We start from the raw sequence: 27,458 nt of genomic DNA on the forward strand, positions 1-27,458 counted from the left end.
GCTTGTTACCCCAAAGGTTATATTAGGTAAACCCTATAGACCCTGCTGGATTTAACATTTCTGAAGGAAAGACAGTGTACTTTTCCATAACTTATAAAATGAACAGTACTGATTTAGTTACTACTAAGGTGACAGGTGTCATAACTCATCCAAATTTATGACATCAGGATCTTGCTAGATAATGGCTCAAAACGAACATGTTATTTATTGATTACAAGTTGCAAAGATTTAGTCTGTCTTGGCAGCTATGAACAGTACTGGGGAAGCAGCAAGTGGTAATACAATTTATTTGACTTGATCTTTTCATAAATCCATGGTAGAAACACAGAATGGGACTTTATGTGTAGCACAACTGTGATAACAGGAAAAATATTTTATTTCCTTTAGCAATTATTTGATTTTCTTACAGTCAAACAGTTTATATCCATTCAAGGAAGATAAATCTTTTACAGTCTGGATTCTTGTCTTTTTCTCCCTTCCAAAGCTCAAGTGCTTCTGCAAACATTTGGTGCAATGCATGCACACCAAGTCAGCAAGGCCCAAATTCATCAAACACTTCAAAGCACAAGTTAAGTACGTGCTTAAACCCATATATTTACTTAACTGTGCTTCTATGCTGTGCTAGAGAGAAGTAATTAAACCCATGATAAACACTTGGAATAATAGGGGTCCATGACACTGACTGTACATCTAAAGCCTTTATAATTCTATGGATACTTTCTAAAGCGTTGCCTTGGGATGAGAAGATCGTGCAGAAATCAGTAAGTGGGGAAATGGAAAGTGAAGTCTGAACATTTTGTACTTCCCTCCCAGGTCAGTAATCACAGGGAAGGAGGAGAGATTGGAGGCACTAGGAACCAGACACAGGGCTATTTTCCAGGCATCTAGGATGCTCATCCTATATAAGAAGCATGGAATACTTAATAAAGAAAAACAATTTGTATGTTAGCATGCATGCATAATTCAAGGTAGAGTTAATTTTGTTAGTATATGCACAATTCCCTGCCACTGGTAAATACATAAAGACAAACTAAAAGCAAAATAAATCCAAGCATTTCAATAAGAGAGAACGTAGGTCCCAGTCTGTTTAGCCATATGAAATAACATTGGTTTTTGTGGTGAATACTCTGGGTGCAGTGATACTCGGATTGTTAAGTCACGCACCGCAACCCACTGAAAAGGCACGATCTTGCTCAGGGGAGCACTGGTCCCTCTAGTATCATCCTAACTGTCATCTGGTCTGAATGGCTGCATTTGAAGAGGGAAACCTGCAACTGACTGCGTGTTTCAAACTATTAGTTCTATTTCGGTATTTTTCCACTGGCAAAAAGCTTGCTTGTTATGGGCTGGCTGGAGTTCAGACTCACAATTTAAGATGATCTGGGTTTTTGGCTGCTAATAATGAAATATAAACAAATTTCCCCCGATATTTATCTGTTGCTATGTCTTCTGTATTTAGAACAGAGTTTAGAACATACTGGCAAGATGCACTCCTACAATGTCAGTTAAGGTCTTAACATTCCTCTCAGAACATTTTCCAGTGAGGGACAACTCCAAAATATGTGCATGACTTTTCATCCCTCATGGATTTTCGCATTGCTGACAGCGATGGCCAATTCCTTTAAGCAATGGAAAGTGCTTGTTTTCAGGATGCCTGTGGGATTTCCTGCTAAAAACATAAAGCAATGCCTTGTTGAGCTGGAATGCTCCAGTGAAACTCAGGAAGTCTAAAGGTAAGGTTTTGGCTTTTGGAATCAGATGTTGTGGTCTACTTGCCTGTGATACAAGGATTTGCTGCCCAAGATCACAAGCTACCCCAGTTGATCCATCAAGAAAATTGGCAGGGAAGCACAGGCAAGGAGCGTGACACTGTGGTGAGGGGGCATTAGAGACAAATGAGCCATTCCACAGTAAACATCCTACTCAGAGCTCTGCTGGCACGGAAGGAGAGGAGGTGAGCACAGATTCCACTCGGGAGTATCGTGGCTGCTCTAAATGTAACAAGTTTTTTCTCAGGGCATTGGCATAGATTCTACAAAACTAGCACTAGTGTCCCAGAGAGAGCTCCAGCTGTTCTTCCAAGGTGTTAGTGTGGTAGGAGCAGGACTTGCTGCAGCAGCAGAGACTTGTACAGATGTCATTTATTCAGCTGAATCAAGCATTTCACCTACTCACTTGTGATCCATTTCCACATCTCTCATGCTTTAGGGTTCATGATGAAATAAACCCCACATTTCAGACTCAGAGTATAAGCACAGAAAATTTCAGGAGGTTGTGAGTGCATTTTAACACACATAGAGCACATGGAAATAGAGTAGAACGGAGTTTACCCAGCAGGGCAGTCGTCTGTGTTGCATGACTGGTAAATAACCACCGGCTTCTGCAGCTCTCCGCATAGCGATTCATTTACTTTCTGTTTCTCTGCACTCATGCACTGTAGTCTTCTGGAGCGGGTTCCTGAATTCCCACAGCTAGCAGAGCAAGTACTCCACTCTGCATACTCCCATTTATAATCTAAGATATGCAATTGAAAGTAGAGTGAGAAGGACACTATTCTGTAACTATGTCACATTTTAATTGATTTGGCAGCATATTCTGTAAGCTGGATAGATACTGCATCCTCTGCAGAACAGCAAATATTGCAGCGTTGTGGAAAGGGACCATAAGCCAAAGCAGAGTTCAGTCCTACTCAGCTTCCCTTCAAGTTCAGCCCTTACATATGAGCATGAAGTTCTCCAGAAGGCAAATGGGATCAGCATATGTGCACATGAAGGGCAGAACCTGGCTCACAGTAGGAACTGATGAACTTCTTTTAAAACTTTCATAACATTTTTATACAATGAGCATTAAAAAGAGGAAACTGTAAATCAGGCTCTCTGGGTTTCCTGCTGTTCTACAGTGATTTTATTCTGAAAACTCATCTTTCTCCAGACACTTCACATAATTTCAGGATTTAAGAGAATCCTGACTAAACTATAGAAAAGTATCTAATGCATAAATAATTTGCCACTGAGGCATCTGGCAAGATGAAAAAGGAATTTGTTTTAAAGAGTATTTTATATTAAAAACTGATCGCCTCTAACAATTACTACCTTTATATTTAGCCACAATTCCACACTTACTCCTTCCTCCACAATTTTTTTTTTTTGACAAGATGAAGTACTATGCAATGTTGACAGATTTTTATGTGATCACAGAAGGAGTCAGATTTTTCTGTAATAACCAAGAATAATTGATAGCTACCAGCTGTGTCCACAGGCTCACTCTTCCAGCACATAATGAATTCTTTAACTTATTGTTTTTCAATGTTTTCTTATTACTTCTGGGTTTCTTATAATAATACAAAAAGGCCTTTTTCAAAGTAGAAATAGTTAAATTTACTGACTGCAACTATGATGGAGAGACTGTATTGTTTATTTAGCTAGGATGATACTGCTCAGAAGTGCCCTCAATACGCCTACTGTGCAAAAACCACCACAGGAGTTTTTGCAGTCTTTACAAATGCGTGCGTATTTCAGTGATGAAACATTTACATAAGTAACAATCAGAGATAACGCTCACAGCTAGAAAACAGAATCTCCCCAGAACACTGACCAGTCTGACTGGAAAGGATATTGGGCAACCAAAAGGCAGTCTAGCTAAAGACTACGGATGGATAGTTCAATACCTGGCTAAAGCTGTTCAGAAGTTCTAACTTTAATGAGATCTATATTAGAACCAAGGCCTGGATATATTTTTTTTAATAAACATTATTAGGATATTTCCTGATTCAGTTCATTAATATTTTGAATAACTTTTGATTTAAAAAAAACAAACATTTTGATTATATACTTGTTTCAGCAAAATTACTTTGTAGATGTAACTGACTGCGCAACCCCATGCAGCCCAGAACTGTTCTCACCCATAAAAGTAATCCACTGGCAGCCGCTCAGAAGGCACTTACACACAGCATAGTGGATTTGCAAGATTTGATTTTACAGCTTGAGTCCATTGCACATAAACAGTAAGCCAAATCATAGTGATAGGATAATAGATAAATCACATACAAAAACTTTAAATTTCAACAGATATTTCTTTTTAAACCTGATTTGCATTTTCTGGGTATCAACTGTTTAGAGATTCTTATTTTTTTTTAAACTGTCAAATGAAGTTTGATGCTTTGCTGCCAGACTCTTAGTAGGATGTAAGTTCTTAACTCTCTTTTTTTAAAGCCCAATTATAACGTAATTAATTTCCCAAGCACTTTAAATATTTACAAACTTTATAATAACGTTTGCAGATACAGCCTATTGTCTTGCTGGTGCATATGTTAGATCCTTGTCAAATTCATTTATTGTCCTCAGTTGCATAATTTACAACCTGTTAATGGAAATACAGTTTTGTGCAAGCACATTACATTGGAGAACATTACAAAACTTTCTTGAAAACTCAACATTGAAATTCATGAGTGTGCCCTACTACGCTGATATGTTTAAGGGTGACTACAATAAGATGGCTACCATATCACTGTAATGGTGCCAGAATATGACAATTATATTAAAATTATTTTGATTATACTTAAGGTATTTCCAAAGATGACCTCAAAGTCAGTTTTGTTCCAGCTTTGTGGGCTATTCTGGCAATAACTTCTACGATTTGTTGAAGTAGAAGTTGAGAAAACCTGCCTGATTTAAAACTGTGTAAGCAACAACCCACTGAATCAGGTGACATTCAGCTTCTCAGCTACACAGGTAAGAATTAAGAACCTCCACATGACATTTGGATACACATTAATTCCTATTTCCAACTCTGAGTATGGACATTGTCTATTAACTTAAACGAGACTCCTCAAATATGTGAAATTAAACATGTATTTATGAATTGCTTCCTATGCATAAAAGCAGGTTAGGTTTCAGGAAAGTCTTTACAGAGTGAAAGAAAATATTTTAATATTTAAGAATTTGTCATATAATTTTCAACAAACCTTCCTTCTTGACATTTACCCAAACTGACATTGGTTTTGCAGTAGCTGAGGTCCAACATTGGAATTGTCCAGCAAATTGGCCAGAGTTGGTGTTCACCTCTAGGATATTACCCCCAACCAGGGCTCGGTATTCCAAGGTCTTAACTTCCTCAATTGGACTACCTCCGAAAAGCCAGCGAACTGTATTTCTGTAGCCAGGCAGCACCGGGCAGCCTAAAAATCAACAGCATTTTAGAGGTTTTTCTAAACATATCACAATGATTGTGAATAAGTACGTATGATTCTACATTAGAGACTTCCCTAGTCTAAATAAAAACAAGAGTATGAATAAATTCACTAAGTCCAAGCTATGCCCCAAAATCCTGACTGCCCCTTGAGGGTTACCAGCTGCGTAAGCCGATGGGTACTTAGCATAGCTCTTTATAGTTTCCCTTTTTTCTTACAAACATAACTTTTATGTGAATGCAGGGGGTGGGAGAAACGATTACTTAAATGGAACAAAGATTTAATCCCAGACTCTACAATATGCAAATAGGTTTGTAATGAAAGAGTTTCTGTCTGTTTTGGAAAGGAGTCATAAAAACTTTAAATGAAATTGCTGCATTTTCACTCCACAGGCACAAGCTGGGATGGAAACAGAGGTATTTATTTAGACAGAAAATAAAAATTAGTTCTACAGTCCAGCTGAATCCCCTCCCATCATTTTCAAGTGAAAATCAAAGAGAAATTACACAGCTTCAGTCTCATGGTGAGCCTCTTAGATAGTCGCCATTTTAAAACATTTTTTGTAAAGCTGAATCAAAAAACAATTGTGTCTCTTACTCTGAGGTTCCCTCCCTAATAAAAGAAAGCTATGATAAAGTTCAGAAATCCAGAAGGTCATCAAACCCAGACTGTTGGGAATTACACTCACTTTCTCTGTGGGGCCCTCTCCATTTTAATGAAATTAATAAATAATATAATTTAAGTGACAAAGCAGAAGAGAAAACATACCTATTCTTAGTGGATCTCCAGGTACCACACTGACATTTGTACCGATTCCAGATGCCATTAGGACCCGCTTTCTTCTGCTTCCCTTTGATAATACAGTGTTATTCTCTGTAAATCTTTGCTCTGTAACACAATGCATAAGATCGCTTCTTAACAAGAATTAAATCAAGATGCTATAAAAAAATAATGTGTTAAAAATATCCAACATGCTATGAAGCAGAAGGGTAATGGCACTTTGGAATTCTTTAGGATAAACTTCATTTATGCAGTTAAATTGTCTGTCTAACAACTATACTTCAGATACGTAAATAAGGAAACACAGTAATTATAAATAATGTTTATGCAAGTTTCTAAATTAATCAAATATATTGAATTTCCTTTATTAGAAAAACAAGCCTGTAACAGCGTAAAAACAAGATTTACAGGATGTATGATGTATTTCCTGTTTCTCATGACAACGTTACTTATTATTTCATTACCAGTCATTCACATACAGAAATGTTAAGAAAAATAATTCTCTCAATGGAATCAGGGCAATTCCTCTGTTCCATTAGATGAAATTATGACAAACTTCTACAACAGAAAAAAGAAGAAAATATTTTAAAATCTCGTTATGTATAGAGATAGCACAATGTATGCAGAATCATATGCTTATCACTATAGCAACTCCTCCTTTTTATCATATGCCAGACAGAATAACTGCCAAAAATGTAGGCAATCCGTCAGTAACACCCAGTTCTTGCCACTTAGTCAACATTTCTGTTTTAATCAATGTGCGTAATATCTATGATCCTCCTTCCAGACAGTTTAAATCTTTTGTTATATTTTAACTTCCCTGGGTCATTTTACATTGGTTCAACATTTTTCCTCAGTGTGCAATGTCTGTATAAAGCCTCCTGCTTGTCTGTGTAAACACTGGAACGAAAAAGTGAGGCCAGTCCCATACTGGCACTGACAAGCAAAAGGCTAGTTGCCTTGTCACTCCTTCAGAACTTTTATTAGAAAGGCTGCACAGATTTTGCTCTACTACTTGACTGCCTCAGGCAGGCAGTACTTGCCGTAGCAAAGTCCAAAAGGCTGACAAGATGTTGCTTTAGACAACACTGAGTCAGTGCAATCTGCAAGTCCGGGCATCAGACACCCTCCCATTTCACTGCAGTTTTGCACAGCTAAAAAACATCGCAGAATTTGGCCCGCTCCTACCCACTCAAGATTTATTTAAACTAATGTCATGTGACCAGGAATAGAAATGAAGTTCAGATTCTTGTAAGCAATCTTCCCAGTCACGTCATTATAATAATATTTCTCTCTGGAACATCTGAAGTTTTGATGTAGTCCAGGAAAACTGAAACCAAGAAGGGAGCTTCAGTCTACGCTCATCCTCAAACAGAGACTCCTATTATGCCTTTCATGCGTCTTCCCGGGCCAACAGACCTAACCTTCTACAACCTGCCCTACACACGTGCCTAAGAAAGCAAGCTCTGTAGCAGGATTGGCCATGTATAACTGTGTTGTACTTCATACAGCAAAACAGTGAGAAAGTTAATCTCTAGAGCTGAATGATTCATTTATTGGAGCTATTTGCAAGGCAGGATTGTATTATATTGTATTACACTATTAATGTACTTACAATAGAGTCATTTAAATGGAGTATTTCCTTTACATTTTCTATTCTGAGAGTTAGCAGTTCATATTCAGAATTTTTTGGTTTTCATGTCCCTATGTTTTGTGTCTCTACAATTAAAAAAAAAAAACAAACAAAAACCCAAACCCAAACCAAACCCAAACCAAAACCGGCCTTTGCTTTCATTTCACTGCATTTCCCTGTAGATTTTCTGAATAACTCAAGCCTGCTCTGTTTCCCTAGATAAAAGCACTGGGAACAATATAATATGACAGTGGATTTAGTTTTCTAATGTGTCTGCTGGTTTAAGGGCTGATATTTGTTGCCTGGAAGCAAGAAGATTGAGCAACTTTTGAAGAAGTCACAAGTCAAATCATCTGTATGTAGATCTGCTATTACAGGAAAAAAAAAGCAGAGAACAGATCCCAGGGAGTCAGATGCAATCAAAAATTCCAAGTTCATAATAAAGTCTTAAATATCCCACCAACTATTTTATGGATTAAACTTCATAATCAAAGTGGGTCACAGTTGTTATCAGTAAGGAATTCTCATTTAGTACTTACCAATCAGGTAGAGAACAGTCGCAGCTTCAGCTTTTCCGAGAGCGTTAGCTGCTCTGCAAGTGTATGTTCCTGCATCCTCGTAGGAAACATTCCTCAGAAATAGCGAGCCATTCAAAACCAAGAAAGAATTGATTTGTAGGATGTCTCTCTTCTTAAACCATGTTACGTTTGGTTGGGGAACACCTTTAAAATGCAAATAATTAAAACATTTATTGTGAGAGATAAACCATAGGTTCTATAAAGCTAAATGCTATCATAAATCCAAAAATCTTAAATTCCTTTGTTATTTCACAGATAGCGTAAACCAAAACAACAGTGCAGCAAAACAAGTACTTTCACCACTCACAACAAAAATTCTCAGTTGTGAGCCCTGTTAATAACTCGGCATCCCACTGAGATTGAAGGTTAAGCACTGTAAGGCAGGCTCACAGAACAGCTTTAAAAACTGCTACCAGCCCTACAAACGCAATGTGCTTAAGCATCTTGATACTGAGCGATGAGACACCTTTAACCCCAATCAGATTCAATTAATGTAAAATTCTGCACAGCATCTTTTCATTCAATCTGCATCCCAGAACATATGAAGGAAGAAAAGAATATTCAATTTCTAATTAAAGAAAAAAAGAAAGAAATGGAGGCAAATATTTGTCTTGAAGAGAAAAAGGGTATATTTATCATGCAGATTAGAAAACACATGTGGCTAATTTCTGCCAAAAAAGCTTCTGAAAACTTCTCCAAGTAGCAGATGGCACATGTACAACTTGTAACAATGCAGTGTGAAGGAAAAAGAAAGAGCTACTAACAACTAAACGAGAGGCTCTCATTATCATTAAGCAATTTCATTTACCATGTTGTAGAAAGTCAAAGGTCTACCATAATTCCTACTGTAAAGCTTGAACTCTGAGAAACTCAGCATTTGCAGACAACTTGTCATTCTAAATTTTAATCAATGAATGACTTTGGGCATTTATTTTTAATTAGATGGTTTTTCCACTGGCACAGTACCACCTCTGTTGTTTAATTTTCCTCAAACATTTGCCTTTAAAAGGATATTTTGCAAGTTGGCAAATCAGACACTCGTTGCTTGTGCTCTGGTTGAGCTGCCGTAGCAGAAGTGTTCTTTCAAAGCTCCAAAATCCTAGATAAATCACTGCGTAAGTCCGACATACACGGCACAGTGAGAAGCTGCAGAGGTGCACAAAGGCGCAGGGCACAAGACAAGTCAGAACAGTTAAACTGTCTTTCACCTAAACTCTGTTTTCTCGAGATATATTGATCAGTGCTTACTGAAGAATACCAAAATGGGTTCTGCTATAGAAGCTGACCTGAACGTGGGACACTTGGAAGTTTCAGCCATATTGAATGCTAATTCAGTCTCCTCTCTTCACAGATCATTGTGCAGTATTACTTTACAGATGATGTCTTCATGATGTGGAATAGCCTTTAGGAACAACTTTAACATTTCAATCACTGGCTTAGCACTTCCAATGCACACCTCGAGTTTTTCCTTTACTGTAATAGGAACCAGACATATTTTTTGGAACCTGCTATTTCAGTGAAGGAAAAAGCTCCCCCCCCACATTTTGTCTAGAAAGACAGTGGAGAGAAATACTCTTCTGCATAATTACAGATTTATTCTAGATGATTTAGCAACTGCTCAGGGCTTTTAAACTCAATGAGATTGTGTTTTACTGAACAAAACTGCATAAAACAAAGTACAGATCTGCAGAGCGTACAAGGGTCCAAAAAACCAGTCTGTTTTTCAAGTTTCCAGAAGCAGCTTTATGCCACTTCAAAAAATCCTTTTGGAATTAGGATGAGGTCTTGTTTTAAGGGTCTTTTTTCCATTTACTCCAGCTTTATGGCCAAAGTGTATCATTCTCAGACATTTTTCCTTTACAGTGTACTTTCCATGGTCATTCAGGCATATATACTTACTGTACAGATGGGCTGAGGAGGTGTTGTGAGGATGCTGAGCTGTTTTAATCTAAGGCCTAGAGTTTTGCAGCCAGACTATCTTAACTGGCACCAAAATTCTGCAGACCAATCAGAGCCAAAAATAAGCTAGAAGCAGCAAGGTTGAGGTGGGACTGAAGTCAAAAGATTTAAAGTTAAATGCCACAAAACACAAAAATGTTTGGAAAGGTTCAAATTTAAGCTTTTAACCTGAGCCTCTATCAAACTTCAGCCCAATATTGCTGAAGTTCTCCTTCTGCTCTCACCACAGCATGCAGAAACGTACCTCATATTTCTGGGATTTAACTTAAGTGATATTTCTTTGTTCCAATCTTGGTTTGTATGCTAGAGTTTATCCCAGAAAAATGGCCATGTCTCTACTCTTCTACCCGTGTCTCATTGAAAGGCATGTATGTCTTTTAAAATGTGGACTGGAATTCAGTTTGCAGAAGAAATCTGCGGAATAGCTTTGCCTCTCGTTTTAAGTTCAAAATTGGGTATCTGTCACACACCTTGTACTAAATTTAAGTTATAGCAAATGATTCCTCTTTCTCCAAAGAGCTGTATACGTTTGTCTTCAGGGGAAACAAGCAAGTACTACCACACACACAAGCAAATCAGACCATTTCTCAAGTGAATTATGTGAACAAACATGAATTCTAGTTCTAAGGAGCAGAAGTGTAGACAGAGCCCTGCATGGGAGTCCAGCCACCAGACCAACTGAAGTGCACAACAAATCCATCCAAGCAATCTCAGGGGTGCTGTCACTTACAGATAAAGCAGGGGGAAAAATAGTCCATGAAAAATTATCAGTTAAATACATCATGGAAAAAACAACACTGTCATGCATTATACATGGTTATCGCACAGTCATTTTAAAACAGAGTTAATGTTATCTAGATACCTTCAGGGTGCATCCATAAACATGAGCTGTTTGAGCTGAATATGGTAGTGGGGATAATCACGACACTACTACATTGTATTTTACCCAAAACTACTGAGAAGTGAGATTTTTACCTAAGAATTAATAATTTTTATGTGAACTGTATGCTGAGTCCCTTTGAGGTGGCCTCTTCAGAATCATTCTGAGGACCCTTCAAGGTTTTGCATTTCCTTTTCTTTCCCTGACCTTTGCATTATGTAGAAACCAATTCGCTACCAGAGAGTGAGCTCTCTGGGAGATACTGGACCATCTGCTTAAGGACAACTGGCATTTGCAGTCAAGCTCCTTTTCTGTGTCCTTTTCCATGGGTTTTTGGTTAGATTGCAATTAAGAGTATTAAGGCAAATCCTCAGCTTGATCCCTGAGCTAAGGAAAAAGGAAGATACCTTTCAGAGAAGAGTTCAGAGACAGCTCAGATCCCATCTGCTGACAGACACCCTATAAATGGATTAAAGAAATAAAGCAGGAGAAAAAGACATCCCTTATAGTCCAGTTCCTTTGCATTCTTCTACAAAGCAGCGTGTACATTTCCAGCTCTTCTGGACAGCTTCAGTTTATCTGTGTGTTTATATTGCCAGTGAAAATCTTTTTCTGCTGTAACTCTCATGAGAGACACTGAGTTCTTGTGCATACTGTCATTTCTGGAATTCCTATCAGGAGGTACTCTTACTGTTGGAGGATACTAAAAAACCCTATTTTTAGATGTGCATTTACCTTTTTAATAGCCTCTGTGCTTAACAGCACTTTGCATAAAACTCCTTCTTATAACACAGCACATAGCACAATTCCAGTGTGCAGTCACCATTTATACATTTCAGGTAAAAAAGCTTCTATCATGCAGATTTTTCAATGCTTTTTTTTTTCTTTTTTTTTTTTTTTTTTTCCTTAGAGATGACAAACTGAATGGAGCTGAAATTATAGTTAAGCTTTGGGACGTTATTTGTAGGATTTCATGGAGGACTTTGTCTTGTGCATAAGGTTGAATTTTACTGCAGATGCTTGACTCTTCTTTACATAAAGGTTGATTTACGTAGGGACTTTACATGCACAAAAATAATATTCACACTGTTTTCCAGAGCCTTTTCCATTACAGAATTGTAACAGAAGACTATTGACAGGTGTTTAAAAGCTAATTACAATGAATTTTAAAAATATTTCCTCCTCACTGCTACAATTTTCTGCCCTCTGTTCTGACTCAAAGAAGTTTCTACTGTTGTCGTTTGTTCTTTCCTGGATAGTTTTAAAATGTGTCTTTCCTTTCACCTTATTGCTCAAATTTAACACATCTACACAACTTCCTTCTGCAAAATGGTTGCCTTTCTGTATCTGTCAGAAGACACCAAATCATTCTGAGAATCATTTCCTAGATGTTCTCTTCAGGAAGAAAGTAAGTCTCCCAGTCTGCGATCCTGGAAGGAAGTAATTCCCTATCTACATCCAAGCAAACACTACTTTAAAGTTGAAGAATTCCTGGTTTGATCCCCAGTCAGTACAAAAAGGGGAAGAGATAAGAGATGGCCTGCAGCCGCCTTGGTCTCCTTCATACTCCACCTCCACCCAGATGCAGCTGAGGATGAGCCCAAAGATATCGGCTCACCCAACCTGTCAAAGGTTCAGAATCCCCAAGCACAATTTAGATGCCAGTGATTCAAATGGGAGATCCATCACTGACATCAGCTAGTAGCAGAATCAGACAGTCATATCCTGTGGCTCCAAGTCAGAAAAGGACTTAAGCATAGGATTAAAACCATCCCTATTAGGGAATGCAATTAAACATACTGTTAAAATTAAGGATGTCTGTAATTGTCCTTCATGAACGAAGACGCATTCCTGAACTTGGGCCTTTTTAGTCTTAGAAAAACCATAAAAATGAGAATCTTACTCTTGCAATGGATCTAAATCCTCTGATGCTAAAAATTTCTAGTATAGACCTAGGTGGCTATAAAACTTTGAAATTAGTTTAATCTCTTTTTCTGACCTCAAACATAGGTTATTTTCCACTAGCACTGGAGCAGCTCTAAAATACTCAATGTTCCATGAAAAAAGTCATTTTCCACCGTGAGTGGCCCTGGGACAGCGAATGTTATGGAAAAAATCTCCAGCTCCGGATGGGACTGTGAAACACGTGTTTAAAAAAAGAAAGAAAAAAAAAAGCACTCTGCTCTATAGGGTGTCCTTAAAATATTCGGTGTTCAAAAACAAATTTCCTCCAACCTTGAAAGCCCTATGAAATATTACACACCATAAAACTCTTGGCCTACTAACTAGTTGCTCTAAAACATTGGATATGTCTTCAGAAACTTTTCCCCCAGCTATGTAGGATCTCATAAAGCATTCTGTGTTTCCCATTCAAGAGCAAGGCAGAACCGTGCTGGCACAAATCACATTTTGCTGCACTTTGCTAAAAGTTTACCTAACTTTAGAAGCTAAATTTGCGTGTCATCTTTCAGAGGAAACGATTCTGGCTCAGTAATATACACAACGAATGCCCTCTGATTATTATTTATTCTATACTCACTAACACGTATGGTGGATTTAGCATAACTTACAGTGCAATTTCTTTGATTCATAGATCTTCATATTTTCACCAGCAGAAGTCACAGACTGCCTTTATATTCATCTGAATTATGCTTGAGCAATCAATTTCTAGTGAACCCTAAAAAGCCTAAACCATGCTGCTACTGAAATTACCTGCGGGAATCTTGCTATCTTCACCAGGAATAATCATCTTGGACAGAAAGCCAGCGTGAGACATTTTTACACTTGGTATGATCCTCCAACCTGCCCTCTCATACTCTCACAATCTTTCAAAGCTATCACCTCTGCCTCTTCCTACCAGCCATGCAACAGCCCCTCTTTTATAGGTGGTAGCAACATCTGGCAAGAATTCAGTATACTTACTGACATCTGCTGACCTCCTCAGAGGGCTTCCTGAAGCAAGACCCCATCCCATCACACTCTTACGACAGCTCTGTTGGGTCCTGGTTAGTTCTCTGGCTGTCAGCTCAAAGAGAATTTGATCATCTTCCCAGCTGCAGAAGTTTCAGGCTAATATTTTTCAAAATCAGGCATTTAAAATAAGCCAACTGTATTTAGGCAACTAAATAAGAGGATCTGACTTAAGAATGAACTCAGAAACGACTGCTAGACTAAATTCTGTAGTCAACCCCAAACAAAGACTTGGTTGGTGTGCATTAGGGCAATTCTACAATTCAGCACTGTTATCAGAGACTGTTTTGTCCAACTGGTTACTAATCACACTTTCACTTTACTGAATAGCCGTGCTGTATCATCAAGGACGCAGACGTTTGTGGTCATAAAGTAAATACATACTCAGGGATTTGGAAAATGTAATTTTATCATAAATTAAAGAACTAGACAGGCATTGCCATTCTTAGTCAGACCTGAAGTCCACCTAACTCAGCACTTTGTGTCCAATGACGGGCACCTGGGGATACGTAGGCAGAGAGTACTAAAATCATGGCACCTATTGAACGACCCTTCCTCAGTATATCTTCCTAGCTTCCGGAATCAGAGGTAGTACTTAGATCCTCATGCTTGTTTCCTCTAATATTGCTCTTCTCTCTACCTCTCCTTGCACCTCTACATCCTTTATGAGATGAGATTAGCAAGTTGCAAACAGGATTCACCACAGCTTTAAACAACGGCTGATTTATTTTTTGTATTATTTTGTCCATTCCTCTGCCATTAGTTTTGATTTGCCTTTACGGACACCACCCAGGAAGTGTGCTGATGTTCCCATGGAGCTAACCACCACGACTCCACAAATCTTTCTCTGAGTGGCAGTCATTCAGGTACCACTGTGTGCACATGGCTATATTTTAAGGTTATTTTATCTACATGTACATTTATTCTGCAAATATCAATTCTGAGCATACTTTGCCCTCATTTAGCTATTAAACGTTATTAATGTGATCCTGCTGCAACTCTTTGCAGAGTTTTAGATCTGTTTAGCCTTTATAAACCTTGATTCTTCATAGCTTTAGTTAACTAACCATTCACATTCTTTGTCAGAATTTTTATAAAAATGTTGAACACCAGAAATCCCAGAGAAGAGTCTTGGGGCACCCTACTGGTAACCTCTCTCCACTGTAAAATTTGACCACTTGTTCCTTTGGATCATTAATCGGGTACTAAACAATAAGCTAATCTCTTCTTTTACACTGTGAGAATTTGTTAAACTTTGCCTAGGGAAATTCTTGACAGTTTTTTGCAAATTGAAGCAGTAAGAATCAGGGGAATACCCACATGCTTGCTGAGCATTCCAAAAAACTCCAACAGGTTTTTGAAAATTTACCTTCCTCTAACACAATCCATCTTAACCCTTCCCGAACTAGGAATTTGAAGGAAATCGCTGGCCCAATAAGGAAAGCTGGGAAAGAAAGGGAAAAACACACACTAAAACAAGCAATGTTGTAAAACCATTCCAATTTACAGTTTGGGTTTTTTCCCCCATGAACTCTGTAGGCTTTATCTACATTAGTAAGCAGTAGAGGGCATCAGAAATATGCTTGTAAGGAGACCTAATTGGTACCAAAGTCGCAAAACACACCTGATGTGTGTTCGGATGAGAGTTGCTTTAGACTACGTGGTGAATCTTGCCTGGACCCTTGGACTTACTGCCTATTAGTATTTGGAAAGTAGTAGGTATAGTCCCCAGGCACACCTTTCAGTATAGTTACATCCAAAGGGATTCACTATTCAGGCTCCCAGACTGTTGGAAGACACAAAGCAAAGCACAATTAAGCTTCTGAAGTAAATCTTTCAGCCCTTCCCACTTATGTCTGATCCAAACAAAAACTCTAATATGGATGTGCTTATAGTAAAAAGAAGCATAAGAGCAAAGGATTTTCCCTTTATTATACCAATTATAAATAGTGTCATTTCTTCCTCATAAAATCAGTACCTGCCCCTCTAAACCCTTGAAATCCATTACTAAGAACACACAAAAAACCTAAAAGAAATTAAGTGCCAGAATCCTATGTATTAAACTGATATTCTTCTTCACTGAGATGTCTTCAGAGGGGTTAAATATAGAAGACAAAGAACAGCATCAAAGTTACACTTGGAATAGCGTGGGTAAATGAAGGAACAGATGGAAAATCAAATTCTTGATTTATCTGGACCTGTTTCAAGTTCCAGTACTGACAGCAAGTAGCTGGTCCATCTTTGGGAAACGTATGTGCAAAAAAGATGACCCTGATTCGACAGGTTTTGTATATTTCTCACAATGTTTTTATCAATATGTTATTCTTAGAGAGCTAAAATATATTCATAGGAATGCAGAATTTGGATGACGATGGAGTTTCTACTTTTAAAAGCCTCTGAGCCAAGATATTTTGGAGATGTGATAGAATGTGTATAGTGAAAACAATCTCAATTCAGTGTATTTCCCTTCTACACTCGTACCAGCAGGTGGCAGAGAATGCACATTTTATACATATTTTTCACTTTTTTTCCCCCTATTTTACTTCAACTTAGACCTTTCAAGGTTTCACAATAAATGGAGTCTGACAGTTTTAGTTTATTTTAGTAATAATCACAAGACGATCTTTTCTGCAAATACAATAAATGTTATCCAAGAGCAATTTGGAGCAATCAGTATTGATATTTATACCATGTGTGTTGATTGAAAAGCTCTTGGCTGTAAGAATGGAATATGAATCTATCCAGAATGTTATGAATATCTTCTAGCATATGCTCGTGTGGGAGCTATAAAAGTGAGTTTATTATAATTAGTGGAAAAATAGTTTTGTTAAAAAGAGACAAGAAACTATTAGCTTCAGCAGTTCAGCTAACTTTTCTTAATCTATTCTTTGATGTTCTTATATTTACTAGGATACACTGCTCTTTAGCATTTCAATTTTTTTTTTCAATCTGAATGTGATTTTTGGAGTGTGCAAGAAAGACTATTATAAGGACAAAAACAAATCAAACCAGTAACAATGAAAAAAGAAAAAATAACTGTAGTCAGCTGGCTAATAACCGTATGCAATATTAAATTTCACGTCCTTTCCGTACACTGTCAAACAAGAGCTGTCCTGTGGAACATGGCCTAATGAACCCAGAGCCTCTTTAGTGGAATATACTTGTCCTTCAGGCCTTGAATAATTAAAGGATGCATTGTACAGCCATTAGCTAGTCAGTAGAAGAAGTTGGAAAGTGTGTCTTTCCTTACAACATCACCTACTTTCTACCTTTCACAACCATCTTTGTCAGATTGTTGGGTAGGCTGCTCCTACTTCCAGCTGAAGTTCTGCTCTACGGCATGATGCTCTCTCCTAAATGAACCGCTAATTTACCACTTTTCATATGTATTTATACGTGTTTCAGAAAGAAAATGCCTGAATAGACCTTACAATGGCAGGCACAAAATGTAGAACTCAATACGAAGATTTATCCCCTGAGGAAACTATGCCTTGCGCAATCACTAAAAAAGTATCATAAGTCATTCATTCTACAGAAAGAAAACAAACTCAAAAATCATTGCAGTCAAGAAATTTAAAAGTAATTTAAGAATTCTGCTAGTGACATGACACTAGTATTCTTCACACACACAGACACCTTATTCATTAGATGGTTCTTTTAAGGAGAACTATTTTGTGGGCTAGAGCAAGAGTCCAACAGATCAGATGTGCCTGCTTGACACCACTGAGGAATCTGCATGAGTAACGGATCCTGAGTAATTACGTAGCAGAACATGATGAACATGGTCTTATCTAGTAATCCTTCACTCAGCACAGGCAGAGCAGTTACCATCCACAAAGAAAACACATCCTTCTTTCCAAGCATTCAGGAGGAAGGGCAGTGAGGAAAAGGTGCTCCAGATCTAACCAAGGTCTCCCTGACACTAAAAAGAAGGGCTTTTTCTTATAATCACTTTTATGTTACATCCATTCTAAAAGATCCTCAGCTGATCCTCAGCCAGTCACATTTGATCACTGTCCAATAGCATTTTTACTCTAGATACTCTTTAAGGGTTTGCAGTGGGCTATTACTCCCAGAAAGAAAGGGATTATTACTGCAAATCAACACGTCTGATGAGGAGAAAAGGACTCTGCAGACTGACATTGCTGTTTGTAGGAACAGAACTTTCAGAGTGCATAGAAATATGAGTATTTTTTCTGGTTCAAACTCTTGCTTGTCTGATAATCCATGTGATTTGTTATCAGCATTCACAACAAAGTTTTCATCCTAATACAATGCAAATTGACATTTTTTGGGGTCTCACCTATCAGAAAAACATATTAGCATAAAGTGCTATTAAGTTCAATCTTCTAAAGTCAGAGGTTTATTTTTTTTCATTAAGGAAAGGAGATCAGGAAAACTCTGCTTACATAATAGCATAAGTTTTTCTGCTTCTACGCTTAGTGACATTTTAAGACATGCAAGCCCTATTTTATTCACAAACAGTAATACTTCCTTGGCAATGACAGGAAATAAAGCAATTAGATAAATCATTTTTTAAGTCAACACTGGTGTCTTAGCGTAACTAAAGTTTGGCTCACTAATATACACAATTCTAAGGCATTTGGAAATCTACAGTCCCATGTGAAAATATTAATTTATATTTAAATTGTTAACGGCTTACCCATCCTAACAATATTAATATTAACAGTGTGACATTAACTCTCTGCTGAATTGGAGATGTAGGTCAGTTTTACAGAGAGTTGCCAAACTATAGTTGGAAAATATTACTTCATCAAAGAATTAGCCTTGGTACAACAGTGAACAGCAGAGCCACATGTCCTAATATATGTCAGCCTGGCGCCTCTATTGTATGCGGAACTATTTGCATATATATATATATATTTCTGTCACTACTCTGGTTCAGTATCAACACCCTTTCTGATATGCACGCCCCCCACAACACGAATGCGAACAACACACTGACATCTCTGAAGTCTCTCTTTGCACTCAGTTGCAATGTTCATTGTCATCAGCACTTTCATATATCATCTTCAACAAGGCACAAAAGGCTGACTTGAGCTTATTAAATATTTGACAGAATATTGCTGCTGTGAGCTAAATCGTACAATTCAAACTTAACAGAATGTAATGATGAGACTAAAAAAATCTACCTTTCCAACAAAGGACTAGAAAATAAAATGAAGCAGTGAACTGCTTAATGGATGTAGCTTCCGATTAACATTAATGCTGCTCCACAGATGTTGAGCTAGAAAATATCTGTGTGCTCTCATCGCTTGGTACTTTTCTTTGTTTCCTTACTGCAGCTGCAGACTGATGGCTCTAAAAGGTAAGTTTACTTCATTGTCAGGTTTAAAGTTCTATTAAGCTATAGCTGGAGATTTCATTTTCAGTTTTAACAACAGTCTAGACATGTGCATCTCAGATTGGGATAAGGAAAGTTCTCTGATGAGCAAGTCAGCTGGTCACGCTGCTGTTGCAGCAAGATAGTCATTCACTCTGGTGGGCTTTAAGTTCTGTAGTGAAGCCTCAGATCACTTCATGGAAAGAAAAGTACTTTTAAAGGAAAGTCTGTCTGAACATACACATGTGTGTTTAAATTAAAGTGACAGACAGAAAAGAAATAGGACTTCCTAATAAAAAAAATGACTAGTGATCAATGATTTTCCACCTCACTGGTAATATCTTTCAAGACGTAAGGTAAACTTCTGATTTCAATATTGCAGGGAACTTCGGTGAAATTCTTGCTTACCTTTCACTGGACATTCAATCATAATATTTGCTCCAATTCTTGCCACAATTGTACCTCCAACAACTGCCAAGAGATTGCTGGCCTCCAGATTTGTGACATTTAACACCGAGGACAAGATGAGAGGAACCTCTTTGAAATTAAAGAACAATCAGTTTTAAAAGCTTTATTTGACTTTTAAATATAGATATAGTATTTAAAGTCATCATATTTGGAACAGAATTCAGTCTGCAAATAAGCAGTTGGAAAATACAGATGTGATAGGTACAAGCAGACTCAGTTCACACCTGCTGTACTTTTAGAGCAATGAGACCCTCATTGCTACCTGCTAAATCAGGCATAATTTCATGGACTGCCAGCAAAAGAAACTATTTCACATTGGAGTGGAGATGGGTGTTTAAATTAAAACAACAACAACAACAAAAACCCACAAAAACAAAAAACCAAACCCGAGTCTTTGGGTGCTACGGTCTTACCTGCACGCAATAGCAAAGATGTTTCCATATCAAAACCGAAGTCATTAACAACCAGGCATCTATATGTACCAAGTTCCTTTTGAGTAGGATTCTGAATTTGCACTTTTCCAATGGTGTCCAGGATCACCCTGCAGAATATTCAAGGAGAGACAAGGGTTACTACCCTGGGACAAACCTAGCTGAATGTTCTTGCAAGAGTTACAAATACAGCAGCAAAACTCCTTTTTAGGAGTTTTCCATTCCAGACCAGTGCATGCAGTAACAGTTCTGCCTCCTCTTGGGTGACAAGAGGGGAGCACTAAGCGATACATACATGGAAGATCCTTCAGCTCTTTGCAGGACAGTGAGTTTGCTACTACAAACCAGAATCCCTTGGGAACAACGGCATGAATAAATCAGACTACCACAAGTAAAAGTATTAGGCTTGGCAAGAAGTCCATCTCCAAGCGAGCTTGGTTTTCAGCGGGATTGGGGAATTTGCAAATGTATGGTCTGATCTGACTTCCAAATTATTCAAGTAGGTTTTGGCTTTTGTATGTTTGTTTCCTTGGTTTGTTTTTTTTTTCCTTTTTTTTTAAATGTTATCATCATTAAAGCTGAAGTCTTCCACCAAAACCCCACAGGTGTCTTCAATACCTTGCCTGCCATCTGAGGGGCAAGATATGAGAGAGACCATCATAGGCTGGGAAAGAGGCTGAAAACAGCAGCCTGGACTTTTTGCCCTTGTTACCTTTCTCAGCAGTAAGTTACACGACTTATGCCATAGACTCGAGTCCAAAAAAAACGTAGCTCTGGCATTCTCCCACACTGAGTACACTTACAAAAGTAAGAGGATATACAAAAACATTAAAAATACTTGTTTCTCAACAAGCCCTCTCATGCATGGCTCAAGTATGGCCTTCTTTTACAAACCCAACAGAAAACCAGCCCATTTACCTTCTCATATTCTTTTTCAGATGTAATACTTTTGTCACTGGCTTTTGAGTAGACACACATATATATATGGATTTGCGTGTAAGAAACCTTACTGTGAAATAAACAGGAAGGAAACCTACTTTTGCCAGAGTATCCCTTAAATTCAAGAGTATCAGTCTAGGCTAAAATGAAGGCAATTTATGAAAGCAGGCATTAGGAATCAAACAGATACTTGTGAATAAACGAAATACCATCATGTCCACAAAACGAAAGTATCACTTGCAACAAATTAATGGGAAATTATGCTTATTTCACAAAATAAACATGACTGGTGGGAGCTACACGGTTCCAAAAACATTTGCACTTTAAAAAATGGCTTCGTTTTGGTGTCTTTGCTTTAATTGATAGCCCTGCAGAAGTATATTTTTCTTGGCAGTGCGGTTAATCAGTTAAGTATGTTGAGAAATATCCAAGAGTGGCTTTATCATTTCAGAATCTTTTTTTTTTGTTACTCAAGAGCTAGCTATAATTCCAAGAGGCTCACACATGAAGTTAATGTTAATATTATCAGGTGAGCTTCTAATTTATCAGCAATGAAGCAAAAGTATTTGCCCAGTCTTAAGCAAATATCTGAATATAACACACACTTGCTGTACTTGTTCTTCAGGAATAGTTATCAAATGTGATATTAATACAGGCGTTATTATTTTGTATTCCACTATCCTCAACAGAAATATTTGTAAATTCTAAAGTATTGAAAAAAAAAATCCATAAAAGTTTATTCTTTCTTTTTAAATCGAAGTTATGCAGCTACAGTTATACCTAAAGATTTACTGTTTTGAATTTGTTTTGAAGATTTACTGATGGTGAGAGTAGTCGTGACATTTTCTCTCCTTAAAATGAGGGAGAACCGATATTTCTTTTCACCTGTACCATGGTAGAAGTTTTTTATGTATTCCCATTGTATTTGGTATATCAATGAATCCAATAGGCTTTTTAATTTGAGCATAAATCTGATCATTTTCTGATGCAGCTGCAATGATTAAGTCTGATCACAAAATACACAGGACATGCAAAACGCTTCACCTAGTAAAAAAAGTCAATCCTTCCACACGATAGTGTGGAAACGGACATATGTTTGGATGTCAGTAAAGGCAAACAATGTGATAGATGCTTGAAAGAGAAAAAAATAAATTACTTAAATAAAACAGATGGAAGGCATGGTGTTCATGCTTATCTCATTTTTACAACAGTATGTTTTAATATTGCACAGCAGGGTGGATTTTAACAGTTGATAGCAACATAATAGGTCATTCAAAAATAAAACAGAAGATATTTACTTACTTCTCAGAGGCTTTTAATGTCTCGCCATCTTTTGTCCAAGTATATTTCACTTCACTAATACCAGCTGTTTCACACAGTAGATTGACAACATGAGTATTCTTGGTCAGAAAAACCATATTTCCCATTCGTACAGTTACCGTTTTGTTAAAGGAAACTCGAATTTCCTTTTGCCTCATAATAACTGGAACCTTCTGGTCAAACATTAACTTATCAACAGGTTTTGTGCTGAAACGTTCAGATTCATTTGGTGATTTGCCTGCGAGTTTTGAAGGTAGTTTCTCATCCTGGGTCCCTTTCCATTTTTCAGTAGTTGGTTGCGGAGTCCTAGATAATTCAGCAACTAACTGGTAAATTACTTGGGATGCCAAGTCATCATTGACTTCTCCAGTTTCGATGAGCTGACTCATGTTCCTTATCAGTTCTTCAAACTGTGCAGTGTCCATGCTGTAGGCGCCTTGGAGAACTGCTGCCTCCAGTCGTTTATTCTTGAATTCACGAGAGCTGAAATCTTCTGCTGAGTTACTCCCAAAGGTTTCGAGATTTCGCAGAAATGGCTGATCGTTTATTTGCCTGTCACCCAGATAGAGCTCATTCTTCTTACTCCACATCTGCCACATTTTGCTCATTTTATGCCATTTAGCCCCCAAGCTGTTGGCCTCATTGTGATCTGCATTACTGGTCTCACTGGTATGTTTTCTAAGATTTGGTGGTTCTATCAATCTGTTGTCAGTACCAATGAGTTTGAGTACAAACGTTTCGTGCACGGAGCCCGCAATACACCGGTACACACCAATATCAGTAGCTTCAAGACTATGTATTTTCAGTGAGCCGGACTTAGTGATGCCAAGTCTTTTAGAGTTTTGTAACTGTTGTCCATCTTTCTCCCACCGGATAAGTGATTTCTGGAATCTTCGTACAGGGCACTTAATTACAACAGATGTTTTTGGAAGTAAGTAGGCTCGGCTTCCTATGGTAAAATTAATGCGCTTCTCTTGTCTTGTTTGAATATAGACTCGGTGAACGCTGACGATCTGAGGTCCATGAGCAGAATACTTTTCTGGAAGCTTTGGTTTAATCTCTGAAAGAAAACAAAGTGTTGAAAAGTATCTAATCATTGGCACTCGTGCTTACAAAATCTGCTTTTCACAGAATGTTTGACAGAGCTTTTCCTGACTTTGTTCAAGTCAGATTGCAACATGCTGAGCTTTTATCTGAGTCACAAAAATGCAAAAAATATGAACAACATGAAACCATAACATTCCCCTGCTCCAGCCAAGAATTCTATTGCTTCTTCCCAAGCTTCCTAACAATAAAAAGATACAGGCAACACATACCTATACAAAGGACATAGATGGTGCACACATACATAAATGTATATATAGATGTATTATGTAATATATTACTTTATATATAATCCTATTATGGTTATATTTCCTATATATTTCCTATTCCTGCCTCAGAAAGGGTAGGCATGACAAGAATGAAAAAAATGAATAAAAAAATTTGAATACATTCTACCTTTCCCCACATTTGAGCATTGTTGAATGCAGAATGACCTAAATAAAACAAAACCTATCCAAAAAATAAGGCTCTCCATGACTGTTATTTAACCTGTTGGCTGGCAATGCTGGTTGTCTGATTAGGTCAAGCCAAATTGATAGCAACGTAGGAGGTGAAAGAAACAGTCAATGAAGACACAGTACATGCAAGAAACAAAGCCACCCTGGAAATCATTGGCTGAGGGTAATTTCTTTGGATTGAAAGATGAGTTGCTCACAGTGTTGTGCCAAGAAAGTAGGGACAGAAGGGAGGAAAGAGAGAAATAAGTCAAAATTTTGAGAGGTTGAATGTAGTAATCAGATGAATTGACAAAAGCAGACAATAACTGCATAAAGCTTCATGCAGACTGGATACGGAGACACTGGGTATTACAAAGCTCCTCCTGCATTGTACTGCAGGCACTTGGATGCTGAAAAGTTTCTAGGGAGCCGCCTGAATAAATACCACCCCAGGCAGGCTTTCCCAGCAGCGGCTGGATAGGCACGCTGAAGACACCACTGGACTGACTGAAACGTTTCAGATACCACTGCATTGACTCACTGCTGGCAACTGCTGTGCCCCACTTTGATCAGTAGAACTAATCTGACTAAGAAAACACCAGGTAGGTGAGAAACAAAGTGCTGTGGGAGATGTGGAGCAAGGGCATGCACCCCCTGAGTTCATTCCATGCGCGATGAAATTGGCCAGCTGTGGAGAGTCGGGAAACACTCTGCGTTGGTGCTAGAAAGCAATCCAATTGTGTTCAGTGACCCGGCCTGTTGGTATGTGACAGAGAAAAATCTCAGAGCCTGCAGAATGGGTTGATGAGCCAGGAAACAGACACACAAATCAAAATGCTTCTCAACGTGTCTGAATCTGAAATCATTATTACCAGTCCACTTGGTAGGTACGTAAATAAAATGACAACTACACTGATGGCACACAAATGATATCTGAAAAACTGCATGCTTCATATACACATATGCTTCAAATATTCTGTGAAGAAATAGGTGAAAAGCTAAATGCTTCAAGCATTCAATAAGTGTGTACACTATATGAACTACACCCTAGAGTGCATTCTTATGCTTATAAAACAAAATGGTTATTTTCAATGTTTTGGGTAACGAGTTCAGACCTGTGGGGATATCACTGTTTCATAATTACACAGCTTTTAAATCGGTATTCGTTATCCAGATACATGGTTCCCTCAACCATTTCACGTGGTACAATAAATAAATTGCTTTAGGCACTCAGTTTACTAAAATTATTAAAGTAGCGTCCTGTTTTTAATAAGTTACTGGGCCCCAAATATTTATTTTTAGGGAAGTGTTCCAGTATTAAATCTTCCATTTCCAAAATCCAACTTATAGACACAGTAAGTGTAACTTTAAACACACAAATTAAAATACTTCAGGCTGCGCTCTGTTTACACTAGTTATTCCAACATGGAATTAAACCCAGTGCATACTTATAAATATGTTAACAAGTCTCATCCATTTCATTTTTTAAAAACAGAAAGACCACTAACTCTCATTAGCAGTTCAACACTAAAGGGTGTGTGTATTTTTACTGGTGACTGGTGAGCAAGGCAAGGAGTGAAACAAAGTTCAGAGTTGTGGATGGCAGGCCATATAAATATATAAGGTCATATAAATACATGAGGCCACATAAGTATGTATTTTCTAGATCCTTAGTATCATCCAATCTTGCAGCTGCTGAGGTAACAGACTGGGAAAGGTTTTTTTTTCTGCAAGGTAAATCTTGCTTAAGGATTAGATCTTAGTGGAGCCAGTGGACATTATTGCCTGGTACAAACCCATTTGCATCTGTGTCCTCTAATGGTCTTCTACAGCTTTAGCTGGGCGTCAGGTCCTGGTGACCTTAGGGCTAGATTGGTGTTATTTCCTATTTCTCAGAGCCCACAGTCAGGAATGTTTCTGACTTAATAGAGCTTATTAAGTAAAAAAACAGCTATGATTACTAGTCCCAGGGTAAAAGATTAAGTCTAAAAAGCCTCAGCAGTGTCATGAGACAGTAAAAAAGAAGGAGCTCCTCTGAGTCACAGAAGCATAATCCTGAGGAGGCACATTCAGAAACACTGCTCCCAAAGGCACGAATCCCTAACAGCACGCGTGCCGTGTGCCACGCTGCTCTCCGCTGAGTCTGCCTCGCTTTGTAGCCAGCTGTCTGTCTGTCTTAGGGCCACGCTACGTTCCTGCCACCTTTTCACTCCCCCTTCAAGGCAGCCTGAACCCAGTGCTGCAGAAGGAGGAGAAGCTTCCTGCATGTTCCTGTGAATCCAAAGCCTGCTGCTGCCGCTGCCCTGGATCTTTCTGCCAAACCCAAACTGGAACGATAGGTACAGACAGGTCTCGGACCTTCTCCTGCCCTCCTGCTGCACAGTGAGGAGCTGCCAGGCAGGTCTGAGCTGCAAGGCCTCCCTTGTTCCAAACAGTTGTGAAGATGAAGGTAGAGGACAATGATTCTCTTCCATGACTTTGGTCTGCACACCCATTCAGTGCAATCGCGTTCCCTCTGCAGTCCCCCGTCCTGTTTCTTGGTACTGTGGTGGGAGCTGACAATGTAACTTCAATACCACTCTGTGCTAAGCAATTTGCAAACCAGCTACACTGCCATTCAACTATCCACAATTAATTAAATTCAGATAGATATGCAGCTCAAAATATTTTATTAAACCTTATGCCAAGGACATTCTTGAAAGTCCACAGGGCTTTATTTAAGTGGAGTTTTGAACCTCAGGATTTTGGCATGTTAATCTGAAACACAGGCCAGGAAAAGAAGTTTCATATTATGTATGAATCAGTAATTATTCTATTTCTTATTTCGTTTTGTGAATAATTTTTAAAGAAAAGCTTCAAAATTTATAAAGTAGCTATTTCTCCACAGCACTATGAATTGGGTCAAAACATGTCTATCTCTGTGATCTGTGATCCAAACCAGGCCGTTCATGAAGGATTTTGGTTTTCCCCACCTCAAAACTAATAACTTTATTTTTTTCCTTTCTTTTCAGCACCCTGCTCCCCAAACCTACAGACTAATACTCTCCTTTATAAAGGAAGGAGAGCAGAAGTTCAGACATAAGGAACCTGTACTTAGAACTGCCTGTTCTAAATTACTGTATGTAACTGAACATACTCTGTATCAGCAAGGTATTTCCATCGGTGTTACACATATGCAGTGAGTACAACTACAATCAGTATTACAACCCAACTCTGCCCAAATTGTACAATTCCTATAGACAATATTTTTGAAAATATTTTTATATAGATAGTAATAAAACACTGGAGTTTTTGAAGAGTGTCTGTGCTGTCACCACTTCCTGCAAAGCTCATGAGACTGGGATTCTCATTTTTACAAGGAAAGATAAAAATTATACCTAAAGTTATCACTGGCACAGAGTTTCAGGTTTTGAATTCCACCATACTA

The 27,458-nt window shown here is 38.1% G+C and overlaps 1 protein-coding gene across 1 annotated transcript in view; it reads right to left on the reverse strand.

Moving 5' to 3' along the window:
- The window catches only part of ADAMTSL3 (ADAMTS like 3), a 181,620-nt gene that overhangs the window by 3,744 nt on the left and 150,418 nt on the right, over nt 1-27,458 (reverse strand). The window contains exons 20-26 of the mRNA XM_009984607.2: nt 22,473-23,550; nt 20,214-20,341; nt 19,741-19,869; nt 8,141-8,323; nt 5,957-6,076; nt 4,964-5,176; nt 2,331-2,514 (exon numbers count right to left, since the gene is read on the reverse strand). Coding sequence (XP_009982909.2) covers nt 2,331-2,514; nt 4,964-5,176; nt 5,957-6,076; nt 8,141-8,323; nt 19,741-19,869; nt 20,214-20,341; nt 22,473-23,550 — 2,035 coding nt within the window. The remainder of the gene's footprint in view (nt 1-2,330; nt 2,515-4,963; nt 5,177-5,956; nt 6,077-8,140; nt 8,324-19,740; nt 19,870-20,213; nt 20,342-22,472; nt 23,551-27,458) is intronic.

The sequence above is a fragment of the Tauraco erythrolophus genome, chromosome 14, assembly GCF_009769465.1.
Source record: "Tauraco erythrolophus isolate bTauEry1 chromosome 14, bTauEry1.pri, whole genome shotgun sequence".
Taxonomy (NCBI): domain Eukaryota; kingdom Metazoa; phylum Chordata; class Aves; order Musophagiformes; family Musophagidae; genus Tauraco; species Tauraco erythrolophus.